This window comes from Gavia stellata, chromosome 5, assembly GCF_030936135.1.
Source record: "Gavia stellata isolate bGavSte3 chromosome 5, bGavSte3.hap2, whole genome shotgun sequence".
Taxonomy (NCBI): Eukaryota; Metazoa; Chordata; class Aves; order Gaviiformes; family Gaviidae; genus Gavia; species Gavia stellata.
In genome coordinates this window covers 6,943,865-6,970,536 of record NC_082598.1, presented here as the reverse complement: position 1 = coordinate 6,970,536, position 26,672 = coordinate 6,943,865, and the positions used below count along the sequence as shown (strand labels likewise).

General features: G+C 43.4%; 2 protein-coding genes and 1 non-coding gene across 3 annotated transcripts in view; 2 read left to right on the top strand and 1 right to left on the bottom strand.

Moving 5' to 3' along the window:
- POLR1A (RNA polymerase I subunit A) overlaps nt 1-3,309 on the bottom strand; it is a 36,542-nt gene extending 33,233 nt beyond the window's left edge. The window contains exons 1-2 of the mRNA XM_059817395.1: nt 3,233-3,309; nt 1,797-2,001 (exon numbers count right to left, since the gene is read on the bottom strand). Of these exons, the coding sequence (XP_059673378.1) occupies nt 1,797-2,001; nt 3,233-3,309 (282 nt within the window). The remainder of the gene's footprint in view (nt 1-1,796; nt 2,002-3,232) is intronic.
- Nucleotides 3,310-3,509: 200 nt separating this feature from the next.
- On the top strand, nt 3,510-25,933 carry PTCD3 (pentatricopeptide repeat domain 3). Its single transcript, XM_059817710.1, has 24 exons — nt 3,510-3,604; nt 4,918-4,967; nt 6,058-6,097; nt 7,134-7,179; nt 7,916-7,984; nt 9,263-9,367; nt 9,779-9,902; nt 10,988-11,103; nt 11,863-11,936; nt 12,242-12,329; nt 12,433-12,493; nt 12,779-12,861; nt 13,547-13,691; nt 14,734-14,784; nt 15,693-15,776; nt 17,072-17,100; nt 17,628-17,731; nt 18,826-18,904; nt 18,998-19,088; nt 20,286-20,371; nt 21,774-21,922; nt 22,786-22,827; nt 24,173-24,331; nt 25,089-25,933. The coding sequence occupies exons 1-24, from the start codon at nt 3,510-3,512 to the stop codon at nt 25,162-25,164; spliced, it is 2,046 nt and encodes a 681-aa protein (XP_059673693.1). The 3' UTR covers nt 25,165-25,933.
- Nucleotides 12,570-12,711, top strand: LOC132317170 (small nucleolar RNA SNORD94). Its single transcript, XR_009484023.1, has one exon. It is a non-coding gene; the product is annotated as a small nucleolar RNA SNORD94 (small nucleolar RNA).
- Nucleotides 25,934-26,672: the final 739 nt, after the last annotated feature.

Sequence of the window (26,672 nt, the reverse complement as noted above, 5' to 3'; positions counted from 1 at the left end):
AAGGGGAAAAAAGTTATCCTGGTATATTTATTAGCTTGCACAGTAAGCAAATAGATAATTTGTTTGAACTTAAGTAAGTGCTGCTATAATTCAGAAATTAGATTAATCATTACGTTTAATCATGAAGAATTGGACTGGGGGAAAAAAAAACCCACAACACGTTTTCTTTCAACCACACAAACTCATATGCAAAGCATGATCGTCAAACCATCTGCAGGCTGTCTACATAACAGATCCAGCGGTCGAAAGGAAAAGCCTGTCATACCTACAGCAGCTCTGGGACCACGGCTGCTCTTACGTAGCACTGTGATTACAGCTTCTAACAGCTTGTCCCATAAAGGACAATGTGGTACCCAAAACTCCACACTAGTAAAATGAAACGTTCTGGTCACAACTACTATCAGTGTCCCTCAAGATTCTTCATGCAACTACATTTTACTTAAGCTTCAAAAAAAACCATCAGTGTTTTTTATTATTCAGCATAGCCCTGCACACAACTCACTCTAGGTGCATACAGCACCAGTGGCTTGAAGGCTAGGAATTACTGCTACATGATTTTATTCCTTGTTCAAATACAAGTATTTTACTTCAAAGCTGGGACAAGACTAGAAGTGGAATGGACCTCATCTAACTTCAGCCATCTGAAAGTGAGGCTTTTAGTCTCAATTAATAGCCTATGCAGGAGGCAGCTACTGTAAATGGGGAGATCGACACCTCAGGAGACAAATTCATCCCAGCTCAGGTTCCTGTTATAGGCCAGATGAATCTTCCTCTGCAAATAGCCCCACTCCTCAGACTCCAGAACGAGCTAAAAAGTACAATCAGATTATGCATCTAACTTCCAGAAGACCAAAATAAGGCAAATCCTACCCTTACAGCCAGGAACCCTTTTATATGTAAAAGATGACCCTTTGAAAAAACATGCACATGAAGAACTTAGGAGAAATATGCAGCTTGACCATCACCACTAGCTTTCAAAACAAGTTTGTAACACCTGCCCCGAAAGATGCACACCAAGTCAAATCTCTGCTCTACATTAGGTATCCCACACATCATGTAAACACAACAGTTGTAAAGCTAGGAGAAGCGCATATGTCTGACTTCCAGACGCAAGAAATCTTCTTGACAGCCTTTTTTTTAATTAATTAAAAAGACTGATGGATTTCTATATAGCTTAGCATTTTTCAACTCTCTGCTGCCACCAAACTTGCAACGCTATATTCTTCCATTTACTTGGCACACACATTATGTCACTCAGCATATTACTGGATAGGTTCTTGGGTTCTACCCACGTTGATCCAGTTTTCTAGAATAAATTATTCTGGAATAAGAGGATCTACTGGGCAGAATGTACAACACAGCTATTCAGAGCAAAACCAAGCCCTGAATGTCTAGGAAGCACTTGAAGATCCTAGGATAAAAGTAGGCAGCTGTTCAAGTAAGTTTGTAGTAGTCGTTTAAAGGAAACTATTAATAATTTTTACTGTGCCATCCACTTAATTAAGGCATGAGACCCTACAGTCAGTCACATAGTGATCAACACTCCCCCTCTTGTTCGTCAATATTAAATAAAATAATAATTATAACAAAGCGTGTATTTTGCAGAAGTCTAAGGAGTCTATTTGTATTGAACTACCATGACACAACAAACTTTCTACTACATTTGCTGTTATTACACTTAAACTTAGAGAGAAAACAGATCTCGGCACCTTTACTATTTTTAAGGACTACAAACTGTATGACAGCTTGAGCACCATCACCCATTCATCAGCAAGACAATAATTAAGCATACATACATCAAAAAAGAGAGGATTGTAGACAGTCAGAGGCAGTTCTATATGGCCAAAATGACCAGGGCAGTTGCTGAAGTTCTGCATGCAAGTTGCACACACTTCTTTGGAGTCCGGAGGTCCCAAAGCCAAGTCGTACAGTCCATTAATGGCTGGATTCCCCACACTATCCAAATACTGTGGATTTGTTATGGGTTTTACACTCAGTTTCCTGAAGTTGAAAGAAAAGAAAAAAAAAAATCAGTGGCAGCAAACAGCCACGTGATACACACTTGAACGGTGCAACTAGCATTGACATTTAGTATCTATTTGACTTTTTTATTGATGAAAACATGTTTTTGAGGGTACTTTGTGCATGCAATGGGCATTTCTGTATCATTAACTTCGCTGCCTGCGTACAATCATTCATACCACAGTAAATATTTCTTTTACATCTTCAGCCATTACACTAAGAAGTCAGGTAATTTTGTCTGTGTGTCCTCTCAAGCAACGGGGAAGATATAAATCCAATGAAAACACCTAGACAACAACAGCCTTATCTCCTTGAATATACACAATGCTAACATCACACCAATACTAAAGAAATGCTGACAGCTCTCTCAAACTCCAGGAGAGACGACTTGATGGAAAAAGCTGCAAAAAAACCTCTGTAACGAGGATCTCAACTCTGCAATACTTACACTGGTGCCAAAATATCTGAACATTTTCCCCTTGCTGAAACCAGCAAGGTCTCTTCCGTGCCGGACACTCAGGACCAGATCGGAGGCCAGGTCTCCAGGAGAGTGCCCACCACCAAGGAAAAAGCCACAATCCCAGCCTTACCAGCACAGGGCTTCTCCAGGCTCTGGCAGGCCCTGCTGAGGCCGAGGTACAGGGGGCAGGGGGAAGCCAACACAACCCCTCAAGGGAGGTCCCCCAAGAGAGGCGCAGCCTTCGCCCTCCCAAAGTGAGTTTTATGCTGCACTCTGCAGCCTCTGCCCCTGGCAGCACATGGTAATTGCCATACTCCCCCCGATTCCATTGCCAGCGAGGGGCTCTCCAGAGAGGACCAGGGCTGCCTCCCTGTCCCCTCACAGACCCTTTCCCCCCGACCCTCTCAGTCCCGCGCAAGGAATCCCACCCTCCGCCTCTCCCCGGCCCCACAGCCCTTTCCCACTCCTCCAAGACGCCCAGCGTCCCCAGGCCACGCAATGCGTCTGACAGCCCTACAGACAGTCCAGCAGGGCCCCAACCCTCAACAACCGGGGCTACTCAGTTGCCGCCATCCCAGGAGTGGTTGAGGGCCACGGCGCACTCGGACTACGTGTCCCAGCAGGCCGTGCGCTTACAGCCCGCCGAGGCCTGCCTGCGTGCTGGCGCAGGGCACGCCGGGAGTCGTAGTCCTCAACAGCAACCACAAGACGGGGGAAGAGGCCAACCCACCGCCTGCTGTGGATCCTCACCTGATCTCCTCGGCCGTGTACATCCCGAAGGAGACTCCAACCAGCCGCCGCCACGGCACCACTTTCGGCGGCCTCATGGTGAAAGAGCGAGTCTTCCCCGGCCGACACTTCGTCCCTCCCTGCAGCCGAAGGTGCTGCGCCACAGACGGGACCACGCGGTCCCGGCGGCTGGGGGGAGGCGGGGCCGGGCGATACCACCGCCGAGGAGGGGTGGCCTCCCCCCCGCCGCGGGAGTGGTACCGCCCTCCTTCCCGGAGGGCAGTGCGCGAGTGCCGGCATGGCGGCGGGGCGGCTGGGGAGCAGCTCCTGGCAGCAAGTGGTATCGCTGAGCCGGCGGTGCGGCTTACCAGGCTGGAGGCGAGAGCGCTACCGGTGAGGCTCTGCCGTTCCCTCAGAGAAGGGAAGAGAGGGGCCCGGCAGTGGTGGCGCCGTGGAGGAATGAACCGAGGGGGGGGGGGGGGGGGGTGTTGGTCGGGGTCTGGGGAGTTGAGGCGCGAAGGGCCGCGCAGGCGCAGTAAAGGAGATTCAGCGCCGGTGCGCTGTGCGCATGCGCGCTGGTGTCTCGGGCCGCTGGCGCAGGCTGAGGCGAGCAGGGTCGGGGTGGCGTGGCCTGAGGCGGGGGAGCGCCTCTTCTGGGCCTTTTCCCTACTTTTGATGGGCTCTGCGGCTCGGAGCCGCTCCGGGAGTGAGTTTGAGTTGTTAAGTGATTGCTAGAGCTGAATCTTACGAAAAAGCAGATGGAGGGGGGAGGTTGCTTTCAGGGTATGTCTCAAGTGAAAAGGTCCCGCTCCACTGGGCATTCTTTATAGGCAAAATATAACACATCTGGGATGGTAAAATCATGCCTAGTAAATTTATTTGACATATAGGAACAGCTAGAATTCTGCAATATCACTGTGAAGCACAGAGGTGTGAATACATGTTAACAACGTGTCCCTCAGGGTCAAGGTCAGTGTGGAAGCGCATGCGAATGCCAGAGTTACAGTAAAGCTTTAGTGTTAGATTGTTTTGTGATGGAAAAAAAAAAAGAGAAGTATTTTCATGTTAGCTTTAATTTGTGTTAAAAGCAGTGAAATGTGAGCAATTGTAAGAAAGGCTTGGAGCTGTGTCCTGTGATTGAACTGAGTAGAGAGCAGCTGCTTTGCAGTACACAGCAGAAGCAAGTTTATGTGGATGGGCCTTCTACAGCTGTCGTTAGCGAGTGTGCTGTCTGCAGCTCTGTAGAGACTGGGCATCTGGAACTAAACAGGTCTGATTGCCCTGCATCCCAGCTCAGGATCTTCTGCTTGTGTACACACTATTCTGGTCTAAAATCCAGCTTTCAGCTAGATCCTGTTTCTAAAACATCAATTGTCTTTTCTAATTTATGTTCAGGATTTTCTAAGATGCAGTAATTCATGAAAACTACTTTAAAGCTATGGTAGCCCCAAAAACAAAGAATTACAAATTTTATGTAATATGATTTTCTTTGTATAACTTCTTGTCTCTTGAAATCAGGGCTTTAAAAGAAGCATCAAATATGAGTTTTACGACAAAAATTAGGAGTTAGTAACAGTACAACATTTCCAGTTACTTTTACCCATTAATGTTTTAATTAATTCTGACCTGTAGTACATAATTTCATTAATCTGCTCTTGCTATATTAATGTGATTACCATAAATTCAAAACTCTGACTGGTTTATAGGTGCTCTTCTAGTAGTACAGCTCTTGGGAAGACTGTGGACAATTCAGAAGGTATGATGTCTTAATTACTAGTTTCTTACATATGTTTTTTTAATCTCCAAACAACATAGTGTGTCAGGAGATAAAGAAGTCATGAATGCCCTCTTTCCCCTTCTTGGATTTTCTTTTTCCCCCGTCTTCACTGTGCAGAGATTTCCTGGCTTAACTTGACTACCCTCACCACCAACCAGCTCAGTGCTTGAGAGCATGAACTGAGTTGTCCAGTTCCATGAGCTGTCCAGTTGCTCTTTGAAATGGAATAAACTATAAAATAAAAATAAGGAGTTTTCCACCTTGATCCTGACAGTTTCCTTCACGTTCTTGCTGCTTCTCTATACTCCTTACCATATTTCTGCTATGAGCTTTGTGAGAAAAGTAAGCTGGGATGATAGGAGCCATGCTCCACATGGGAACAAGTTCCTGCCAGTAACAGCTCATGGAAACATTAGCACAGAGGCAGTGGAAAAAGTGCCTCTGCAGATCCTGGCTCTGGCAGTTCTAATCAGGAGTTCCCACATGCTCCTCTGTGAATGAATTTGCTAACATACTTTACGGACAACCTCTAGCTTCTTTTGGTATTGTCCTTTTTCTTTTTTCCTCTTTGGGTAAACAGGGAAAATTGATCCTTGGGGTGGAAGGAACTGAGCAGTTGGTGTCAGGCTGTCGGAGAAGAAACTTGAGAGGTCTCTTTGCTGCAGTATTCAGGCGGGCTGAACTGGAGAAGCCAAATGGGCAGAGGTGGCAAACTTTGAATTGGGGGACTAAGAGTAGGAAAGCAAGGGACTGGGAAGGGTTGGGGCTCAAGCTAGAAGATACAGGATAAGGATGATTGAAGAAGCTTGGATGGGTAAATGGGTACAATCTCTTTGACGTTTGTTTGCCATAGGGCTCCGATCCTGTCTTGACACAAGACACTTAAGCTTCCTGCCAGCCTTTTCTATTACCATTTCAATAAATTGTGGCCTACATTAGACTGTGGTTTTAAAATCTTTGCTTTAGTACTTTCAGCTGGATCAGCTTAATTCATCAGTTTTCATGAGGTCAAGGTTTTCTTTGGACATCTGTTGGTGTCTAATAACAATTTTGATACTGTTTCTCATAGTTACTCGAGAAGAAATTGTGCTCCCACGAAGGAAAACCTGGTGAGTGTTTACCACTGGAATATCTCTTGACCTGGAAGAAAATCCTTGTTAGACAGCTAAATGTAATGTGTCCATCAAAGTTGAAAAAGAAAATTCAGGTTGCTGTATTCCTGGATTTAATGTCCCACTAGTGGCTTTCCTGCTGACTGGGAGCTCTGGGAATATTCTTGACTCTTATGCTCTGTGCAGAGTATGTACACTCCGTTCCTGACCTTTCTTTTAAAAACAGTTATACGGACTCCATTTTTAAGCGTAGTTCTGTTTCTTTGTAAAAGATCCCATTCGCTAGAAATTTGTAAAATCAAGTTCATTTGGCTGTCTGCATGTCGGTGTGTTTCTTTCAGCAAAACAAACTTGGCCATTGATATCTGGCTGAATAAATCTTGTTCAGAAATCGTGCAGCTGAACAAAAGCTATTTTGTTGGAAGCACTTAAGATGAAATTGCATGACTGTACAGCAAAAACTAAGTTTATAGCCAAATGGCATCTGCATGTAAACCTAAAATAAGACCACCTTCACCTAAACACTTACAGTGTTTGCTTGAAACACAACCGAAGTCTTAAGGATCCACAGGCACAGGAGTCCTGAGAAATCTTGTTTTGTTTTGTTTTGGGTTTTTTTCCTCCCAAGACTTGTTTAGGAGAGGGACTCATGTATCCCTCCCTCAGAGATGGGGTAGTCTTCCAGGGCTCTGAGAGGAGCTTTCTAGGGAATTCTTTGTGTCTCTTCCCTATGTTCTTTCTTTGATAATGTATAATGAGGGCAGGACTGGTAGCAGGAAACACACATACATTTCTGGTTTTCCTCAAAGTCTTTTCTTTTTCCTGTGGTTGTTCCAGAACTGAGACTGTTTTTGCAGTTGAATTTTCGCTCCCTCTGCGAGAAGTGGTATTTTCTAAGTGCAGCAAAACCGTTATTTCCTAGAACTGAAAATCTTTATGGGCCAGGATAATCCTGTGCTTGTTCTGCATACAATGTAACGCATAACGTTCAACATCTGCAATGGAGTATTAATCAAAGCTCCTTTATTTTTAGGGATAAGCTAGCGGTTCTTCAAACATTGGCTTCTACCGTGAACAGGGTAAGTAGTTCTGTTGATCATGGAAATAGGTCAAGTTGTCGATCTCACGCAATAGCCTTGCACTCTGGAGGCTCTTACTTCTACTTTGGCCATAAATGAAGGATGCGACTTTTACATACAGTTTTTATGGGGTTTTCACTTTTGCTCAACACGTTTTGCTGTGTCCTTAAAGCCTCATTCTAGTGCTAAGAGAGAGCTGCAATACTTTGATAAGGCTTTTGCTAACATCAGGAGCAAGTTCCTTTACCAGTTCAGCTTCCCAGTCCAGGCTGTCTCTTCCCAAGCTCAGTCCAGAAAGCAAACCTTGCAAAGAGCAATCCGTGTCTACTCTTGCTAGGCAACAACTGTAAATGCTGTGACGCCATTCTTTAATCCTGTCTCTTGAATTCTGGAAATTGAATCTGATCCTGCAAGTCCCCTCAGCTCCCCCGAGACTGTTAAAGTTGGGGTCCTGCTTGCTTTGCAGGGCACTTGCTGTTTGCCGTGTTACAGTAAGGACCCTTTTGTTGTCACTTTGTTAGCCTGCATATGTGTGTATAATGGAAATGCTTTTTAAACTATTTCCAAACAGGCTAAGCCTTTTGAATAAGAGGAGCTTTTGTAAAACGGGCATCAGGTGGTGGTTATGATGGAACTGTTCATTGTGCCTTAAATTCCATGAGGCAGTGTGATACGCCTACAGCGTGCCTGTGTACATAGCTATAAATGTTTCAATCCTGGGTTCTCCTTTCTACAGGATCCTACTGCTGCTCATTATATGTTCCAGGATGACCCTTTCCTTATGCCAAGAAATGCAGCCAATTCAGTAAGTATTCCCTTCCAAATCCTTGATAGCTTCCCCCCATCCCTTCTTCGTCTAGGCTGTGAAAATGCCATCTAATTGGAGCCTAGTTTCAATTACAAAGGAAAATGAAGTATCACATTTCTTTCAGAATTTTCTTCTCTGTGTATTTCTGAACGCATAATGACCGTAGCATTTCTCTGGACAAATCCACTCTGCACACACGAATTTATCACTTCTTCCTGCCCCTGTAAGGAGCTGCCAGCTGACGCAGCTCTGTTAACATTCCTGCAAGATAGTGGCTTACCTGCTGAGTTGTTTTGTTTCTCCATGTTCTTCCTCTGTTAAATAACTCCCAACAGTAATTTTTTAAGTGAGGCATTCAACCTGTTAAAACTGTGTTATGTACCTTGGGTATAGACTGAATATGTGGTATTGCAACTGTTGAGAATGAGTTAAAACACACAAAGTCACTTGTGTGTGTGTTACTACATGTTATCAGTTAACTGCCCTGGCTGAGCCCCACGGATTTTAGTTTTATCACAGAGCAGCTATTTGGTAACTAAGGCTTATGTAAATAGTAGTATTGAGATGATAATAGAGGGGAAGAAGGAAGGGAGTCTTCCCCTGATGTTATCTTTGCATAAGATTAAAGAGCATGAAGCTGAGGCAGGAGAAGGCAGAACTAGAAATGAGGGCAAGAAGGAGCTGCTCTGGGTGATGTTAATTAGAGCGTAGCAAGAGAAGACTGGGAGCTGAGGTATGTCGTGGCAGATCAGTGATATGGCTATGTGAGAGCTTCAGTTCTGCATACCAGAGGTGAAGCCCTTGAGAAGGCTGACAGCAGCTGTCAAATGTGAAGAGTTTTAAAAGAAACAGCAAAGGAAGGTCTGATTTTAGAACTTGAGGAAAAGAGGCAAATGGGAATTGGGTGATGCTCTTGGAAATGACAAACAGGGAGAGAAACATCTGAGTGCCCTAACTAAAAAAAGAGATGCTTCTGAGCTTGAGGTAGTAGTGCCACATTTCAAATGTGTCTGATACAGAACTTTGTCTGTTGACTGAGTAACAAAAAAGTAAATTACAGTCTCATTTAAAGAATAGACATTCTTATATTGGCATAAATACCAGGACATTTATCTGGAATGTTGTCTCATGCCTGTGTTTTTACTAAGAGTTGAAAAGGAAGCATGAGTTTAATTTGATCCCATCAGAATGCTCAGTGTTATGGGAAGTGTTTTTCTCACTCTCAGCCTTTTAACTGCGTGTTTCTTCATCTTCTTTTCGCTCATTCCTATGCAGCGTCTATTTTCATTGTCGAAGGAGTCTGGGAGAAATGCTGCAAAATACATTATTGAGCAATTTCCTCAATATTTTGACAAGACTTTTGCAGAGCCCAACATACCAGTAAGCTTCCTACTTTTCATTTTCATTACATTTGTGCTTTGTCAGGTGGTGAAATCAACTGTCAGACTGGACCAAAACTAACATAAAAGGATAATTTTGTTAACTGTTTTGCAGCAGTGCTGTATTTCCATTATGTTTCTGAAGTGAACATTTTTCCTTAGGAATTCATATCAGGTTTTTAGGTAAAAGTAAGAAAAGAAATGTTGTTTAGATACTGACTTCCTGGCATGAAAGTGAGGGATCAGGATTTGTGGTCCTTCATCACCAAAAGAACTGCTGCTGTTAGGCTGGGAGGGTTGGGAGATTATCAAAGCAGTGTACTGGGTGAAGAGTAAGCATATTAGGTTAGTGTTTTAGCAATGGTTTAGAGAAGGTTTGAGCTCGTGTCTAACTTGTACTCTTTGCTTTTAGTGCTTGATGCCTGAGACTTTTACACCTCAGATTGAAGGAGTGAGCGAGGAAGCTCTGAAAGAGCGTATCCACCTCAGAAGGGTAAAAGATTCTGTGGACCTGTTTGATCAGCTTGTACAAGCAGGTATGTGGTCACCTGCCAGATTCTGTGGTGGAGCTCTACTTAAATTGTGGCAAAAATATTTTAGTAGATGGCACAGGCTAGGGAGACAATTTCATGATTATGTTGCTGCCTTTCACAACTGATTCTGATTGGTGAAGTGGTTCTCCAGAATTATTGAGGGCCCTCCTTACCCACTGCTTGTCTGACATGTTACTTTGGTAATACGGAGAACAAATGATTTCTTGATTAAGAATCAGATGATATGGTGTTGAGGTTTTTTCTTCTCTTCCAAAGTGGAAAAATTTGTGATGCAGTAGAGTAGGGCCTGTTGTGGGCAGATGCTGTGTGATTGAGTGATACCATTCTGCCCACAAAGGCCCTTGTGCAGTAGCATATCGGTTGGTATAAGCTACATCTGTTCTGAGCACTTTGCTGCTGTGTTGGACTGGTATAGCATACCAGCTGAGTGCCCCTTCTATGGACCCGCCCTCAATAAATGAATCTTTCTCAGTTCTTCCTTAATTTGGACCTGATCTCTGTCATGGGTGAATGAGGAGGAAGCAATAGAAAACTGTAACTGCCACAGTCTCTGAAGAGGAAAACTCACTGGGAGTGTGAAACCTTCTCTTGTGTGCTACGAGATGGAAAGGAGATGATTCCATCGAATAGCTCTTCTCTTTTGTTGCTTTTAAATCTGTTTCATAGAAAGTGGACCACACAAAGTGGTCTTCACAGCCAGGTGTATCCTAGGAGTAGTTACGAAAAGTACTGGAAATTTTGGATATTGTGTTGGACTTGTGCTGCTTCACCGTTTTGGCTGCCAGCTGCCACTTCCCTCTCCCACTTGGTCAGGAAAACTCTACCCTTTCAGTGGCTTTAACAGAAAAACAGATACTCTAGTTCAATGTTAAAATTGTCTCCTGCTATGAATTGGTTTGTGGAAGTATTAGTATCACACCCAGGTTTTACAGACTTGCTAAAGAATGCCTTTGTGTCAAAAGAGAACAAAGTGGCATAACTGGGTGTTCAGAAGTTTTCTGATAAAGCTGTAGAATGGTGTGTTCTTTACTTTATCTGTGGCTGTTGTACATCCTCATTTTCTGTAGGTACCCCTGTATCTCTGGAGACCACAAACAGCCTTTTAGATTTGTTATGCTTCTATGGAGATGGAGAAGCTACTCTGGAAAAAGAAGAAGAAAAAGAGGATTTGGAAGAACCAGGGGTATGAAAAACCTGTTGATCTCTATTTATTTCTTTCATACATACTGGGAGTGTATCAAGGTGATGTCAAGATTTTTGTACTGTGACTACCTGCCTGGGAGATGGTGTGAGGTGTGTCAGATGCAGTCAACGTTCCCTACAGATGCGGCAGTTACAACAATCCTGTGTGCGACCTACTAGCAAAAGTAGTTTCCATAAAGCTAAACTTAGCAGCTGGAGCCCTGTCTTGGCTTAGTTCTGCTGAACTGTGTTTAAATAACTGTTTCTCACTGACAGCCTTGTTTTTATAGTTGCCTGCAAAGAAGACCTCTAATACCTCTAGTGTAGATCAGCTAGTTAATTTTCTTCCAGTCTGAACCATATTAACTAGATTTCAATGAAGTTGAGGGCTCCTTGTGTGACCTCAGAGTATCTGGTCGCAGGGTACAGTAGTAGATATGTTGTATACTACCTGTCCCTGGGAAGACTGTTGAGGGAGAAAGGGTTTTACAGAGTATTTGCTATATTCTAATGATTCCCACCAACTCCACAAATACATCTAACTTACTTTGTTAGTATGTTTAATAACATAAACGGTATTCTTAATCTAGTTATTGCTTACTGAACGTTACAATAGAAATTATTTTAATGTAACCCATTAAAAAACACCTTTGGTAGTTTATAAATGACTGCTGAATTTCTGTGTTGTTACAAATCACGTCATTTGATGTTTAACCCTAACTGAATTCTGAGAAACTTACTTCCGTAAAAATCTATCCAGGTGGATGCTTCAGAGCAGAAGGCTCCGAAGAGACAATTCCAAAGAGGTTCGCAGTCATCTGGCTCTAGATGGAGGTACGGAAAATGTTGCCGATATTCCTGTATTCAGTGGGTTGTGCACATGCGTTGTTGTTACAAAACAGACTTAAAGACTTCTTAGCAACCCATACTTGCAGGTGTTACTTGTTAAATACATCTGTGTTTGCTAATCTTATAAGTTGTTGATAGAAATCTAGTAAGTAGAATAGCTCAAAGTAGCACAAGTAATATATTTGAATGTCATGGAGTACAGCCCATTATTTTGTTCTACACATTGAATCCTTTTGCTAAAGGTATCTTTTATTAAGTTCTTTAACATTCAGCTTGTTCATTGGTTCTAGGGAGAACAACAATGCTGAAAGGATATTTAAGATAATGCCAGAGAGGAATGCGCACTCTTACTGCACAATGATCCGTGGGATGGTGAAGGTAAAGTTATCCTTCAGTGCTAGGAGGACTTTTTCAGCTTGTGAAATCTCCCACAGCCAGAAAGATTGTTTATTTTTGTTGGTTTTTCTTTTTCTTTTTGCAGCATGGGGCTTCTGCTAAAGCTTATGACATGTACATAGACTTGCTGAATGAAAGACACAAGGGTAAGTGTCTCCTGGTTTTGACTTGTGGTCTTCTAAGTAGCAGAAACCAGTTGTTGGGTACATGGATATTTGTTTCATGGCAATGATGATTGGCGCAGGGGTACGGACCTCAGCTAGATCATGGGAGCTGAATGCAAACTGTGTATTTCAGTGCAGCTGGCATGTGGCCGGCTCGCTGGAAACAGGTTTGCATGAGACTTCGCCAAAATCTGAGCCATATTAGAACAAACTGGTTTCTCTAGAATATAATCATCAGTTAAAATGAATTATCTTAACATTTTCCAGCTGATGTGCACACCTTCAACGCCCTGATTACAGCAGTCCCATATCTAAAGGAGAGGTTCTTGGAAAGATGGGAATTAGCCAAGGTAAGGAGGTAGAGCAGAAGAGGTGGGGAAGGGGTAAGAGTGTAGGGGCTGGGTCTGCTTTATCAGTAGAATTTTGCAGTTGTTAGAAGACTGAAAACAAGAGCTTTGTATGAAGATACTGATACCTGCTGCAAAGGAAGTAGACTACTTTAAACCTACAAAGTAACTATTGAGAAGTGCAAAATGTACAAAATCCAACCTTGCACTTGCAGAATGGTTTGCCTTGTGAGAACGTACCTGATCCAAGAACTGCCCAGACAGAAAGTAACTGGGAAATTATGCTGGGAGCTAAAAACAAACAAACAATTTTAGATGAAAACTCTTTGAATTGTAATTCATGGTGGTGTGACAGAAACAGAATTTTGAGGGGTAACATTAGAGGCTCCAGTTTTAATGACATAACATCACTAAGGAAAATTAGTACATAAATTTAAAAATTTCCTTGATGTATGTTCTAGCCACAATTCTCCAAGATCTAATCTGATGTAATTTTGTAGTCCTGTTTTTTGGTCAAATGAATTAAAAATTAGATGGTACTCCCTTAATAAATGATCAGTTGAGGTAGAGTTGTTCACTTGAAGGGGGTGACAAGGATTAGATTGAGGAAATGCATGTATACCTACCTGAAAGCTGAACTGTGATACATTACATGTGAAGAACTAAGGATTTGGGGATTTTGTTTAAGGTCTTCCTGAATCACATGGCTCAACAGGAAGTGCAACCAAATGTGCTAACTTTTAATGCTTTACTGAAGACTCTGAGAAGATGTGGTGGTGTAGGCAGAAGTATGTCTTTATTGGTAATAAAGGAAATGGAAGCACTTGATATAGGTAAGAGAGTCCAAATGGTTATTATGTTCCAGTGCCACCTCTGGAATAGCTAACTTAGAGTTCAGCAGCAAACACCGCAGTGATTCCTAGTTGCAGGGAAGAAGTCCAAGGCTTGTGAAAAAAGCTCACTGTGTTCTTGACTTCACTATTTGTTTCCTTCTGCAAGAGAACTGAGAAATAAAAATGCGTAAGTACTGAGCTGTGGCCACTCAGCAAGCCAGTGCCTGTGGATTTCAAATTGAATCGCCATCTTCAGAATCTCTGTTTAGTGTTTATTACTAATTACAACATAATGAGTGCATGTAGCCCCTTAGATCAAATAATGAAGCATTTTGATGTGTGGTCTTTTAGGTTAGGAGCATGTTTATCATTACATTTTTACCTTTAGTTACCTCTGGCTGCTCAAGGACAGGTGTGTGTACGCAGTGAGGGAGTGTGTCCTGGCCCATGGGCTCTTTCTCAACTGGGTCCTTATTGTAGTACTGCTGTAGAAATAGTGAACAATATGAATATCTATTCACAGCAGTCAGCTGAGTCTGTTAGCTTCCCATAGATTCAAGATTTACTTCACAAGCTATCCAAGCCAGTTCAGGCTCTACAGAAAAAAACCTTTTGGTCTACGTGATGTTTTTGGATGTCAAGTAAACATTGCAAAAACACAGAATGTTGGCATAGCTGATTTGATGTCTTGTAGAATATGCTTTGCCCTAGTAATATGCTTACTGATACACCAAAGATATGTTCATGATCAGAATGGAAAACTAGTTATGAAATATTTTTGCTTTTAATTTTAATCTAGAGCAGGGAAGCTTGGCTGTTCGCCCCATAGCAATATGGTGCTTTAGCTGGTGGTCCACCCTCAGATATCGTCTCTCCCAGTTGTACGTGAGGTCTTCTCCAGCTTTAGGGTGGAAGGGGTGAGAAATGATAGAGCAAATTTATGCATGCTGCCTGAGTGGAAGGGCTGGAGACTGTGAATTCAAGCTCAGGCATAAAGCTGAGCCACGAATGTTGAAGTAACTTGAATGTTTTTGCTTTTCAGAGCCTAGCCTTGCAACGTATGATCATCTTCTCTTTATATTTTATAGAGGCGGTACGTGCGATATCAACTTGTTCATGAATGTATCCTGTTTAACATCTGCTTTAAATGCTTTCCAGATGTGATGGGTGAAGGCAGTTGATTTATGGATTAAAAGACAACCTCTTAGGTGTGCAATCCTAGTGTTACCTGTGCAGTCTGATTCTACTTGGGTGAAGAAAAAGCTGCAGAGGATCATAACCTCTTACAGGGAGGGAAGAGTCCTTGTGTTTTGAGAACAGGCGGAAAGCCCGTTTGCTTTCATTTGTGGCCACAAGTTGATAAAGCTAAAAAGCAAGTGCTACTCAGTCTCTGCGGAGGCTGGATCTGACTACAACACATGTGATTTCATAGGCTGTGCCACTCAAAGGGAAGAAATTGCACAGGGATTCTGTTTTTCTGCAATAGTTCTGTGCATTGGACCTGTCTTGAAATATAGAAGTGTTAGAAGGCAGGAGCCCAACTGTTGCAGATCCTTTAGCCAAAAATCTGTGGGCATGGGAAGAGAACAGACACAGTAGTCCTAACTGCGGTCCTTGTGCTGTAACAAATGTGGAGGAACTGGTCTGGAGTCTCTTTGGGGATTTTTTTGTTTATGAAATGTATTACTTTTCCCAATGCCACCTTCTAACAGACAAACTTGCAGGCCTGTTGGATTCCTTGCTAGAAAGTACTTATACCTTTCTTAATCTGCCCTGTTGTGCTGTGGAAATCTGGCAATAGTAGGGTAAATTTTAGTGCAAATAAAATTGCAGCTGGTGTGGAGCACCACAAGCAGGGGTACAGATAGGAGAATCATGACACTTGTTTGAAATCATGGTGGTTGTTTCCATTTCCATTGTATATTTGCAAGCTGAGGCTTTTTACTAATGAAGTGCATAGTACAACTGAGATGTTATGTTGCTTGTCTGTTTGTCCCGCAGTTGAGCTTTACTCATCAGGCATCATCTCTGAGGTGCTAGATGATGTTGAAAGGAGGAGCTTCACTCCCCAGGACCCTGATGACGGTATGGACTTCAATATGTCTGACAATCTGCATTGTTTAAAGTTTGGGTGAAAAGGTAGCTAGGGAATTGCAACTAGTTCTACCCAGCTAGAAAGAATGCATGCAGCTTGCTTCTATCAGTCCCTTCTGATACTTTTTGGAGACAAAGGACAAATTCCAGTGCCGGGAACATGTGCTATGCATTGGTGCACTGGTTTCTGTGTGGATGTAGGAGCGTACCCAGTGTGAATGAGCGTTTGAGTCCCACACCATAAAAACCACAAGGCTGTTTACAAGACTAGTTTAAGGGGGAACATCTGCTAGCAGCTTCATGAGATGATACATGACTGGTGAACAGCAGGTTTTTGTTGTAGTATGGTTTGAGTTCCTGTTCTAGTTCTTCCTAATCCTTTTCAGAAAATTGTATGAAATAAAACTTCATGCAAAACTGAAGCTTGGGCATGTAGAAGGGGTGGATTCTGAACATCCCATGTCTCACTGGCTCTTTCTGCCATCTGTACGTAGGCAATTTTGCCCTAGGATGTTCATAAGCCTTTCTGTACATTGGGAAGTAGATGCAGCTTCAGTCTGAAGACGAATGTGGTAGAGAGGGGTCTGTAGCTGTGCTGTGTACAAGATGGTGTTAACAAAGTGTCGGAAGACACTCTTTAGCAGCTGACAGTTCTATATATGATAGGGTGAGGAAGCTATTCCAGTGTATGCTTTGGGAAAACAGTGAGGAGTTGATATGTTTTTTGGCCATTTAAAGAACAAGGATAGATGAGGAGATGTTTTGTTGGAGGAGCATAGTCAAAGCTTCACAAAACTGGAGTGAGACATTTTTAGGGGGCAATTGTATGTTCTTGGGCAGCTCTGGGGTGTACTAAAGAGGTGGGTAACCTGCCAGAACACCTGTCTCTGTTGCATGTGTTCTCTTCCACTGGAGTTAATAAAGAAGGTGAGTGATGTGGCTGCCTTTTTTTTGTAGCCTGTCTGTTAGACAAGTAATGCTGTCTTGCATCAAACAAGAGAATGCAGCTTTTGTAAAACTGCCTAAAGTCAAACAGATGATCTGCTTAAATCTGTCTCCAAAAGCACAGCAGTATAGTTGCCTCCAGCACACTGGCTAGCAAAACTCATGCCACACCAAAGTCTCCACATATAAAATTAAGATCCCTGCTATATTGTCAAACTGAGGTACAGATTCAGCTTTCTAATTGAATATGTCTCATCTGTCCTCTGGGAGGCTGGGTTAATGAGCTGCTGTAGGTCTCCTTAAAAGTTGGAAGCTAACAGACTGCATTTTCTCCCTTTCAGCCAACTTTTTTGCCACTGCTATGCAAGCGGTAAGTACCTCTTCCCTGCAATCAGAATTCCTTTGAGCCCTCCAGCTGTTTCAGAATTGCCTGTGAGTTTTCCAACCTGTCATATAAGGTTTAGCTCTCAATATCTTTCCCTTTTTCACCTGTGTTCACCGCCTCCTGTAACTTTCCTCCATAATTCTGCAGTTCTTTGCTTGATACCTCCTAAATTGGTAACTTGCACGCCTGTGATACGTGCATCTCTTGCTAGAGCTGGCTGTGTAAGTCCCTGTCTACTGCGCCCTACCTCCTGCTTCTAGTGACGTTGCAGTGGTCAGACGGTCTCGGCACCAGAAGGTGTCAGTTTAGGTTAGAAAGCTCTCGCACACTGGGAGAGTCGCATGTTTGTCTCAACTAAACAAAATACCTAGGCAGCCACTGCACTTAATTGCATCCTGTTAAAAATGTTTGCCATCAGCTCATTACTCTTCATACCTTTGTGAAAGTGAGTCTCAGAGGGATGTATTAAGCATTGTATTTGGTAGCTTTAAAATTTAACTGGTTCATTGCAGTGCTGTGATCTTAAGGATATCAACCTTGCCTATCGGTTAAATAAGGCAATGGAGAAGGGAGACAACTGGAAATTCTTGGACATGGATCGGTTAAATGCCTACTGGTGAGTGAAGTGCAGCTTACATTCAGTGTCTTGTGTATTGTTGTCAATTTGAATACAAACTGGGATTTGAACATGGTGCAGAAGGATGCTTTGTTGAACACCAGCTGGTTATTGTATGTGCAGTTTGGGAATTAGGTCCCTCTTAAGAACAGTGGTAGCTTAGGTTTTATTTTCAGTTTGTGGCCTTGCCTGAACTGAAATAAAGTGTCTTGTAGCATCACTTTAGCGTAATCCCCATTCAAGAACTATACCAGCCAGGTGTATTTTCTACAATCCTGTTGTCCACTTAGGATGGCAGCTTAGGAGGTAACACCAAAATAACATACCAGTCAGACTTAGCTCTCTGCATGGTGGTGCACAGACAGTTTGCAGTGCAGCAGGTGTATTTAGGCACAAAACTCCCATGTAGTTCCACCATTTGCTGTAATCATGGCATCTGAAACATCTTTACCAGTGTCATTAAGTGCTGCAGTCACTGAATGTAATTAAGTTCTTGGAGCATACTGATTTGAAGAACAGCCTGTTTAGGCATTAGAACTAGAGATGGTCCAGTAAATTAATGAAAAATAATTCTCATCAAAATAAGATGCAGTTTCAGGGGTGGGATGATTCATATGATTTTACCTTATTTAGCCTGTAAATAAATCAAGGGAAGTTAATGGAAATGCATTTCTTGGTGTAGGGACATTTTTCCTAGTCAGTGCATTGGATCAAGGTCCCAGGCTTGTATTGCGAACTTGCACAAGTAACGAGATTAATTTAGTTCACTTCTTAAAGTGGTTCTTAACCAGAGGTTGCGTTTCAGACCGATTCAGATACCTCAAACCTGACGTCAGGCAGGGAGATTGCATTTTTTCAAGATTTTACAATGCATGGTCTAACTTCTAATTAATTCTGCCAATTACCTAGTGTCAGCATTAAGTTCTCTCATAAAACATACTACTGGTTTTTTAATTGTATGGAGTATTGCAGTACAGTGAAATTTCCCTGATCTGCAATACAATTCTGATTAGAGCATCGTCATTTGCTGGTGCTTTTGTATGGTTTGGTTGATCTAATCATTACTGAATTAGAACATTTTTCCCCTCCTGTAGGTCAAAATTCTTTTCGTTGTTGTGTATGATGGAACAAATTGATGTTGTGTTGAAATGGTACAAAGAAATGTCCTCTTCGGTAAGTGTGTATTAGGGTAAGCAAGCTTCAAAGCTTTAGTATGAAGAAACGGAACAGGTACAGATTACTGAAACGATTCTCTTCCTTCATCAGCTCTTCTATCCAACTCCTAAAAATATATTGGACCTCCTTCAAGCACTGGATGCAGCCAACCACTTGGAAGTGATCCCTTCAGTCTGGGAAGGTTAGTGATAGCCACATAGTTACGTAGGCAGTTTGTTTGATAAAAGTCAGGAGCAATGCGAAGTGGGAGGTAGTTGGGAAACTTCCCAGTGCTCACAATAGCTGTGATAAGGTGCTTTGGCATGAGGGACATTATTCCTTAGTGCGGTGGTGGGGCTGTTGTATTAGAGAAAGGCAGAACCAATAGTAAAGACTATCGAGGAGATCATGGCTGTGTCATAGTTAAACGTCAGTGTCTTGGAAAAGTCAGTGCTTACCAGAGAGTAGTACCTTAACCAACAGCCCAGGTTTAACTCATTTAAATTACTTGCCTGTTCCTTGCCCCTTAAGAAGAGACAAGAATGCAGATACAGGCTTTAGCACACAGAAAATATCCTACTGTCACCCAGCACTGAGGGGACGGACAGGTTCTTCTAGGGATCCTTGGCAGAATGATGACAGCACTGATTTGTAGTTACAATTAAAGCTTTATCTTCTTAATAGGATTTTATTATTAGCATAGCATAGAATTTAGAATAGCACAGGATTTCTGTAAGCAGAATCAGTGTAGTACAATTTTAAAAGTAGCGTAGTACAGAATTTTATAGCACCGCTTAGCTTATGGTTTCTAATCACATGGATCCTCTGCAGATCGGGCCAAATCTTAATTCTTGGTTTGCTGTATGAACATAAAAATCACAATCTAGCCTTGAAAAACATAAAAGAATACAAGTCACCACTCAGTCCTCAGAGGAAGCAGATGGTGGTGGAGGTGTCCCTGGCCACCGGGGAGTCATGAGTCTCACTGTCCAGCTAGCAGTTAAGGTCCAGGTTCCCACTTAGGACTTGTAACTGCTTGATTTTATAGACAGTGCTCTGTGTGCTGTTACTTTCCCTGGTCTGTGACAGGGTCATCACCACCACCGGGTTGGCTGGGTGCCTGGGACCTTGAAGGCTGTTAAGGAGGGTAGTAGTCGGCCGGCCTGGCGCCCAGGAATCTTGAGGCCAGCAGGGAGGGGAAGAAGAAATCTGTTTGGTTCATATGCTTGGTGCACAGGACCTTCAGAGCCTGATAATGAGGGGAAAGGGAAGTAATACGTGACCCGCTCAGTCACACAGAATGGCTGTTGGCCTTATAAAATTATGCTAACCATATTACCAGGAGTTGGGAGCAGGGGCTGCTGGTCACACCTGCTAATTACTGCCTGTCTCTAAACAGATATGAAACGGTTGGGGTTTAATAGGAGACAAGACCTGTTGGAAGAGCTCTTGTCTTTGATGAGCAGGGAGCAGCACCCTGAAGAGGTAAGGAAGCTGTCATGGTTTAACCCTGGTAAACAGCTAAGCACCACACAGCTGCTCGCTCACTCCTCCTTGGTGGGATGGTGGAGGGAATCAGAACAATAAAAGTGCAAAAGCCCATGGGCTGAGATAAAGATGGGTAAAGCAAAAGCTGTGTGTGCAAGCAAAGCAAAATCAGGAATTCATTCGCTACTTCCCATCATCAGGCAGGTGTTTAGCCATTTCCAGGAAAGCAGGGCTCCACCACAAGTAATGGTTACTTGGGAAGACAAACGCCATCACTCCAAACATCCCCTCCTTCCTTCTTCCCCCACCTTTTATTGCTGAGTGTGATGCCATATGGTATGGGGTATCCCTTTGGTCAGTTGGGGTCAGCTGTCCCAGCTGTGTCCCCTCCCAGCTTCTTGTGCACCTCCAGTCTACTCGCTGGTGGGGCGGTGTGAGGAGCAGAAAAGGCCTTGACGCTGTGTAAGCGCTGCTCAGCAATAACTAAAACATCCCTGTGTTATCAACACACTTTTCATCACAAATCCAAAACCTAGCTCAGTACAAGCTACTACGAAGAAATGTAACTGTCGTAGCCAAAACCAGTACAGAAGCTTAGTGGAAATCCCAGAACCACAATGGTTGGAAAAGACCTGGAAGATCATCAAGTCCAACCATCAACCCAACACCACCATGCCCATTAAACCATGTCCCGCAATGCCACGTTCACACATTCCTTGAACGCCTCCAGTGATGGTGACTCCACCACTTCCCTGGGCAGCCTGTTCCAGTGTTTCACCACTCTCTCAGTGAAGAAATTTTTCCTAATATCCAGCCTAAGAGTAGAGATGTCTCCCCATTTCTGTGTGCAGCATACAGACTGGATTTAAGTGCTGTATTATTGTCCCTGGTTGGTCTTGGAAGTCCAGTTCCAGTGCATATGCCATTACAAATTTCCAGATGTATGTGAGCTTATCCAGGCCTGCTAAGTCCTTTCAATTGTGTTCAACCTATAGAGAAGCCTCAAATTAACACAGAAGAGGATCACTTCCTTAGCAGGGTTTTGGAAGAGTAATTCAGCCCAGCCAGCCACATCTCTGGGGAAGCACATGGCAGAATTCAGGGATTTTTGCCAAAGATATTGCAGTAACTGGCTTCTCAAGCTGAGGAGGGTTAAAGGTTTATGTGTACTGCAGAGGTGTCTAAGTACAGCTGTCCCTGCAAAGCTGTCTTGGAGCTTGCCTAGTGGGGACAATTGTCCTGACAGAAGTGAGAGATTTTTCTGCCAGGAGTAACCGCTGTTAATTCACAAATTTAAATCACATACAGAGCAGACCTGTAGGATCTGTAGGAGGAATTGGACTGAAAAGGCTATGATAACTCTAGAGGTTTGGGGATTAATAGCACAATCTTTTCACAGATTCAACTGGCGTTTGCCAAGTGTGCTGAAGACATCAAAGCTGTCCATGAGCAAACTGGAAGGGAGAAGGTCCCGTTAGAATGGACAGGCAGCGCGCTGGGGCATGTCGCTCTGTTGTTTTCCAGGGCTGGGAGAACCCAGGCCGCTTGGTACGTGTGTGGCTGTCATGAGCTCTTGTCTTGTTGACACTGTAACTCAAGGCTTAATCACGAAAATCAAAAGCTAACCACTGATTGCCTTGGAATGGTAGTGCAGACCCAGGAGGGGAAAAATCCTGCTGGGAATGTGATGGGTTTTTTCTTAATTTTATTGTTCATTTTTGGCACCAAGTTGCAGTTGTCTATCTTAAAAATAGTTAGAAGTTAATGTAGTGACTGGCTTAGAGCATCGTATAGCTGCTTCTGGCAAGGTGCGATTTGATTATCACTTCACTAAGCACTGCTGATTTCCTACAGCTTCCCATTCTCTAATTTTTAGAATTCTTTGGATTTCAAACTGTTAAAGAGATTAATTAGAGTTTAATTAAACTTTTAATTAGATGTAACCCTAAAGAGAATATTTTTAGAATTCTCCAGAAGCTAGAATTTACTGTCCTATATGCTCTCAACTTGAAATACTGGTTAAAGTATCTAGCCTCCAGTTTAAAGTTCTGAGCTATTTTCTGGTAAATAGAGATACTCTCTTTGCACTGATTCATTTGAAACAAAGAAGTGGCAAGTACCCTTCTAAGAAGATGTAAAATTTTAAAGTAAACTTGCCACCAGCTACACTTTTCATTTTTTCTGCACTAGTTAAGATATTCTGTGTTAAACTAATCAGTGATGTTAGCTGGTACACACTGCATCTGTGAGAAAACAGCATGGGATGTGTTTCAGATCTGTGGGGAAGATCACTTCATGAAATTGAGCTTGCCTGTGTTTCAGCAGGGGCTTATCCAAGAGATTTAGTATCTGTCTGTTCCTGTGTTTTGTGGTGGGTTTTTTTAATCATTGTTTTGTTTTCTTTTGAACAGGAACATGATGGAGCGTTTCCAGCAAATCAATAGGATTCCCACGTGAGTACCTTTTAGGTTCTGACTTCAGGTACTGACTCTCCCCTTTGGCTGAGATCTTGCATTTCTATTACTGAATCATAGAACAGTTTGGGTTCAAAGGGACATTTAAAGGTCATCTAATCCAGCCCCCACTTATTGTCAATTGACAGTAGTGGTCTGTATCTTATTGTTACTTCCGAAGCTTGTGTGTGTCTATCCCTGTGATCATGGGCGTTTCTTTATCCAACTGATACGTTCCAAGGCTTTTCTGTCTCAAAAAATGTTGAAAATGCAAAGGGAGGGGTTTAAGTGGTTGATCCTCAAGATGTCATTGAATGAAGCTCTGGGACATAGAGAACAGTGCCACTGATTAACTTGGCATTAGAAATCAGCCTAAGCAGGACTCCTGAGAACATCTCATTTCCCATGCGCTCAAAAAAATTCTAATATGCTATTAACCAAGCATAGGTGCTTCAGAGGTGTCTGGATTTCTGAAGACAAGTTTATCAAGTCAAATCCTAAATCTTATGTGATACCCTGTTAGGCTACAACAGTTAGCTTTTCTCAGGATTTGGGAGGCCAAGATTCTGTTTGCAGTAGAAAACAACTTTTAACTTTTGCATTTTTAAAATGCAAAAAAAACCCCCAAACAACTGCTTGGTGCTCACAGAAATGAGCACCTTAAATCTGATAGTTGGAGATGGGAATTTCACTGAGATGGACAATGTTCTCTGTGGCTGCCTGCACTGGTGAGGGTGTGTGGTACTGCAGGCAGCTGTTCCTGGCACTCTGTGCTTGCCCTGTTCTGCAGACTGCCGTTAGTGTGGCCCAGGGAAGCCTTGACGCTGCCAAGCCATGTCAGAGCCCCTATCTCAATTTGGGGAATAGGGAAAGGAGAAGAATTCTGCTTCTGAAATCATGGTGTAGCTGATGGTTTGTGGATGCCATGGGTTATGAATGTGAAGGGAAAGAAAGTCATTTCCCTGCTGTTACCAAATGGATCAGAGACTTCTGGTTGAACTGTCCCCTGCCTTCCCTCCTCTGCCAAGCTCCCTGTGGCACCAGCTGCAAACACTTACTTATTTCCCTGTCTAAAGGCAAGAGGGGTGTCTCCAGCAGCTGTCACAGGTCACAAAGGAGCAGAGCCAGCACTTTGACATGAAACGGTGCTGGCAGAGCAGAGCCAGCTGTCAGTGGCTCCCAGTGCCCATGGACAGCACGGCCGCCTCTCGCAGTGAGACACCTGCCTTTGATTAAAGTGCTGTTATGTACTGTTATCCCCCTCTGAAGCACCTGCTGTAAGTTAATGGCCACCTCACCTGGGTGGGGCCCTGTGAATAGTCACTCTTTGCCTTTGCTTTTGCAGTGACCAGGTGATGGATGAGTTCTTGAACTGCGCTAAACAAACCAATTGCCCAGATGAGGCAATTAAGCTGGTAAAGCTGGCAGCATCCCTCGGTCTTCCTTCATCTCAAAGGCTTAAAAGCAGAACGGAGATGGAATTTGAACTCTCTGAAAAGCAGAAGTAAGTTGGAGTATGTCATGTTACTGCTGAAGGGGGTATTAAATGTGGTATTGGAGGAGTAATTCCTGCGGAAAGGCTTCTCTGCCAAGGCAGCAGAGAGCTGGCTTTCAGAATGATGTGCCTTTGTGTTGACTCTGGTCAATTCACCGCCCCAAAATAACCCCATGGTTTTTGATCCCATGCTGTATCCACCCCACCTAGGAGGGAAGGTAACTTTCCGTGATGGGGTTAGCCTTATCCATCGCTCAGATCTGCTGTCACCTTTCTTTCCCAGAATCTTCCTAGCTGGGTCTGACCACCTAAAAGACACTGACTGCAGGCTAGTAAACGCAGGGAAGTGGTACAGGATGGCCCTGCACGTGGTTCACAGGTTCTGAGGCTCATGGTCAATCTTCAGCAGATCTCGCTAGCCACCATTGTTGTTGCTGAGCTGATGCAGCCAAGCTCAGATGATGAGCTTAGCCTTGAGGGACCGCAGTTTGGAGGCAGTGGTCTGGTCCAAGGGAATGAATAAATAGAAGTCCAGCACCTTTGACAGCTGGCCCACCACTTTCTGGGTAACTGAAGTAGTCTGCATTTCCAAAAGGAGGTGGGTGTGCTTCTGCCAAATGCTGGGTGGACCTGTCCTTTCAGGATAATAGACATCAGACAGCCCATAATGTTCTCTTTGGAGGGGGTTTACCCTGTCTTTTGGATATCTCTTTTCAAGCAAAAGTCACAACAGGTGACTGATTACTGGACTGTTTTACATCTGCAGGAAGACACTGGAGAGTATCAAGTCAGACAGCGACAGCAGCGATAGTGACAGTGACAGCGATAGTGACCGTGATTAGCTGTCCCTCTTGCTTTCCTCTCGGGAGAACTGGGAGCAACCACTGCCTTGACATCAGGAGGCTTCTGTGAGAAGTGAAGTTACTGAAGGGACAGCTTCTGGGTGGTGCTGCAGCACTGCTAAGCACTCCAGAGCATTTTGGTAGGGGACCTGCTTGGCAAGAGCACGTTGTCCTCGTTGGAGCAAGCCAGAAGCTGTCCTGTTCAACATTCTTGGTAACTGCAAACATGGCGTGGGCTACACCAACACAGTCTCTTCCACACCACTACCTGCATGAGCTGGCTCCTGCCAGGCAGCTGTGGCCCGCTTAAACAGCTTGGCTGAGGTACTGGAGGGCTGCAGTGAGAGGAGTGCTGCTTCCTGGAGGCTGCTCAGCAGGTACAAGACTTTAACAGCTTGAGCAAGACTTCTCTTGGATCTTCTGCAACATAAATCTGCACCGGATTTAATCCCTTTCCAGCTAACTTTAATGAACTACTTAAATATGAAGTTTACTCTGTATGTAAGCACTGTAAGTAATGCAGTACTCATCACCTGTGGTGTTATTCCTCATTCTTTTTGGTGGTTTGGGCCAGGCTTTGGACTGTAGGTGTTAAAAAGCTACAATTTATACAGCTGGAGACTGCATCTAATAAACAGCTGACAGTAAACACAGCTGTATTCTGATAATCCCTGTGCAAAAACTATGGATTACAAAGTGTTGCTGCTGCTCTGTGAGAGTAAAGTTCATGCAGAATACAGGAATAAAGGTAATGAGGTGACTGGGAAGACAGATGACTGGACTGTTCTGTGCCTTGCAGTTAACTGGCCCTTACAGCCTTCTGCTGCTGTTCTCAGCTTGTAGAGGAAGCTTGAAGGGATTTTTCTAGTTTAGTTATCTTTAATGGGCAAAGAAGGTCTTGTTCCTGAGAGGATTAAACCATATTGCAGTGAAAACTAGTTAACAGATGACTCTCTGTGAAAAATAAAACTTTGATGTGCATGATGCTGCAGGACAAGAGCACACTGCTGTGGAAAGCAGCTTCAGGATAATTCAGTGATGAGTTTGGGAAACAACAGCTGCTGGAGGTAGAACAAACTGCAGCTGCAAGGCTAGGAGTCAAGTGTTCTCACTTCACAGGAATGGGTGGGCAGTAAAGCTGTTTGAAGGCAGCATTTGCTCCAGAAAGCAAACACGCCTGTTCCAGGAATATGAGGCTAGCACAGGGGTAGCTCGAAGAAAAAGGGCTTTCAGAGGTGGTGATATGCTCTTTGCTTTATTGTACCAACAATTTAGAACGGGATCAGCAAGTAGACCAAGCTCCAGTTACTCATTTCAGCAAGCAGGTACTAAGTTAAGTTTGATCAGTCTGTCTTCATTGATGGTAAGATTTAAGGGCAAGGTAAGAGAAGGAAGGAGCTTGGTCTTTATGATGTGAATTCTCATGGCTGAACCAAAATCTAGCTTCTAGCTAGAAAGATCTGGTCTTCTAAAAGTACAGAAGAGCAGGTCTTCTGACAAGAAGAAAC

Excerpts from the sequence above, each read along its gene's own strand:
- PTCD3 (XM_059817710.1), top strand. The coding sequence starts at position 3,510 with ATGGCGGCGGGGCGGCTGGGGAGCAGCTCCTGGCAGCAAGTGGTATCG. Across the intron at positions 12,330-12,432 it reads TGATCCGTGGGATGGTGAAG|CATGGGGCTTCTGCTAAAGC; the intron begins GTAAAGTTATCC and ends TTCTTTTTGCAG. Across the intron at positions 24,332-25,088 it reads GAACTCTCTGAAAAGCAGAA|GAAGACACTGGAGAGTATCA; the intron begins GTAAGTTGGAGT and ends TTACATCTGCAG.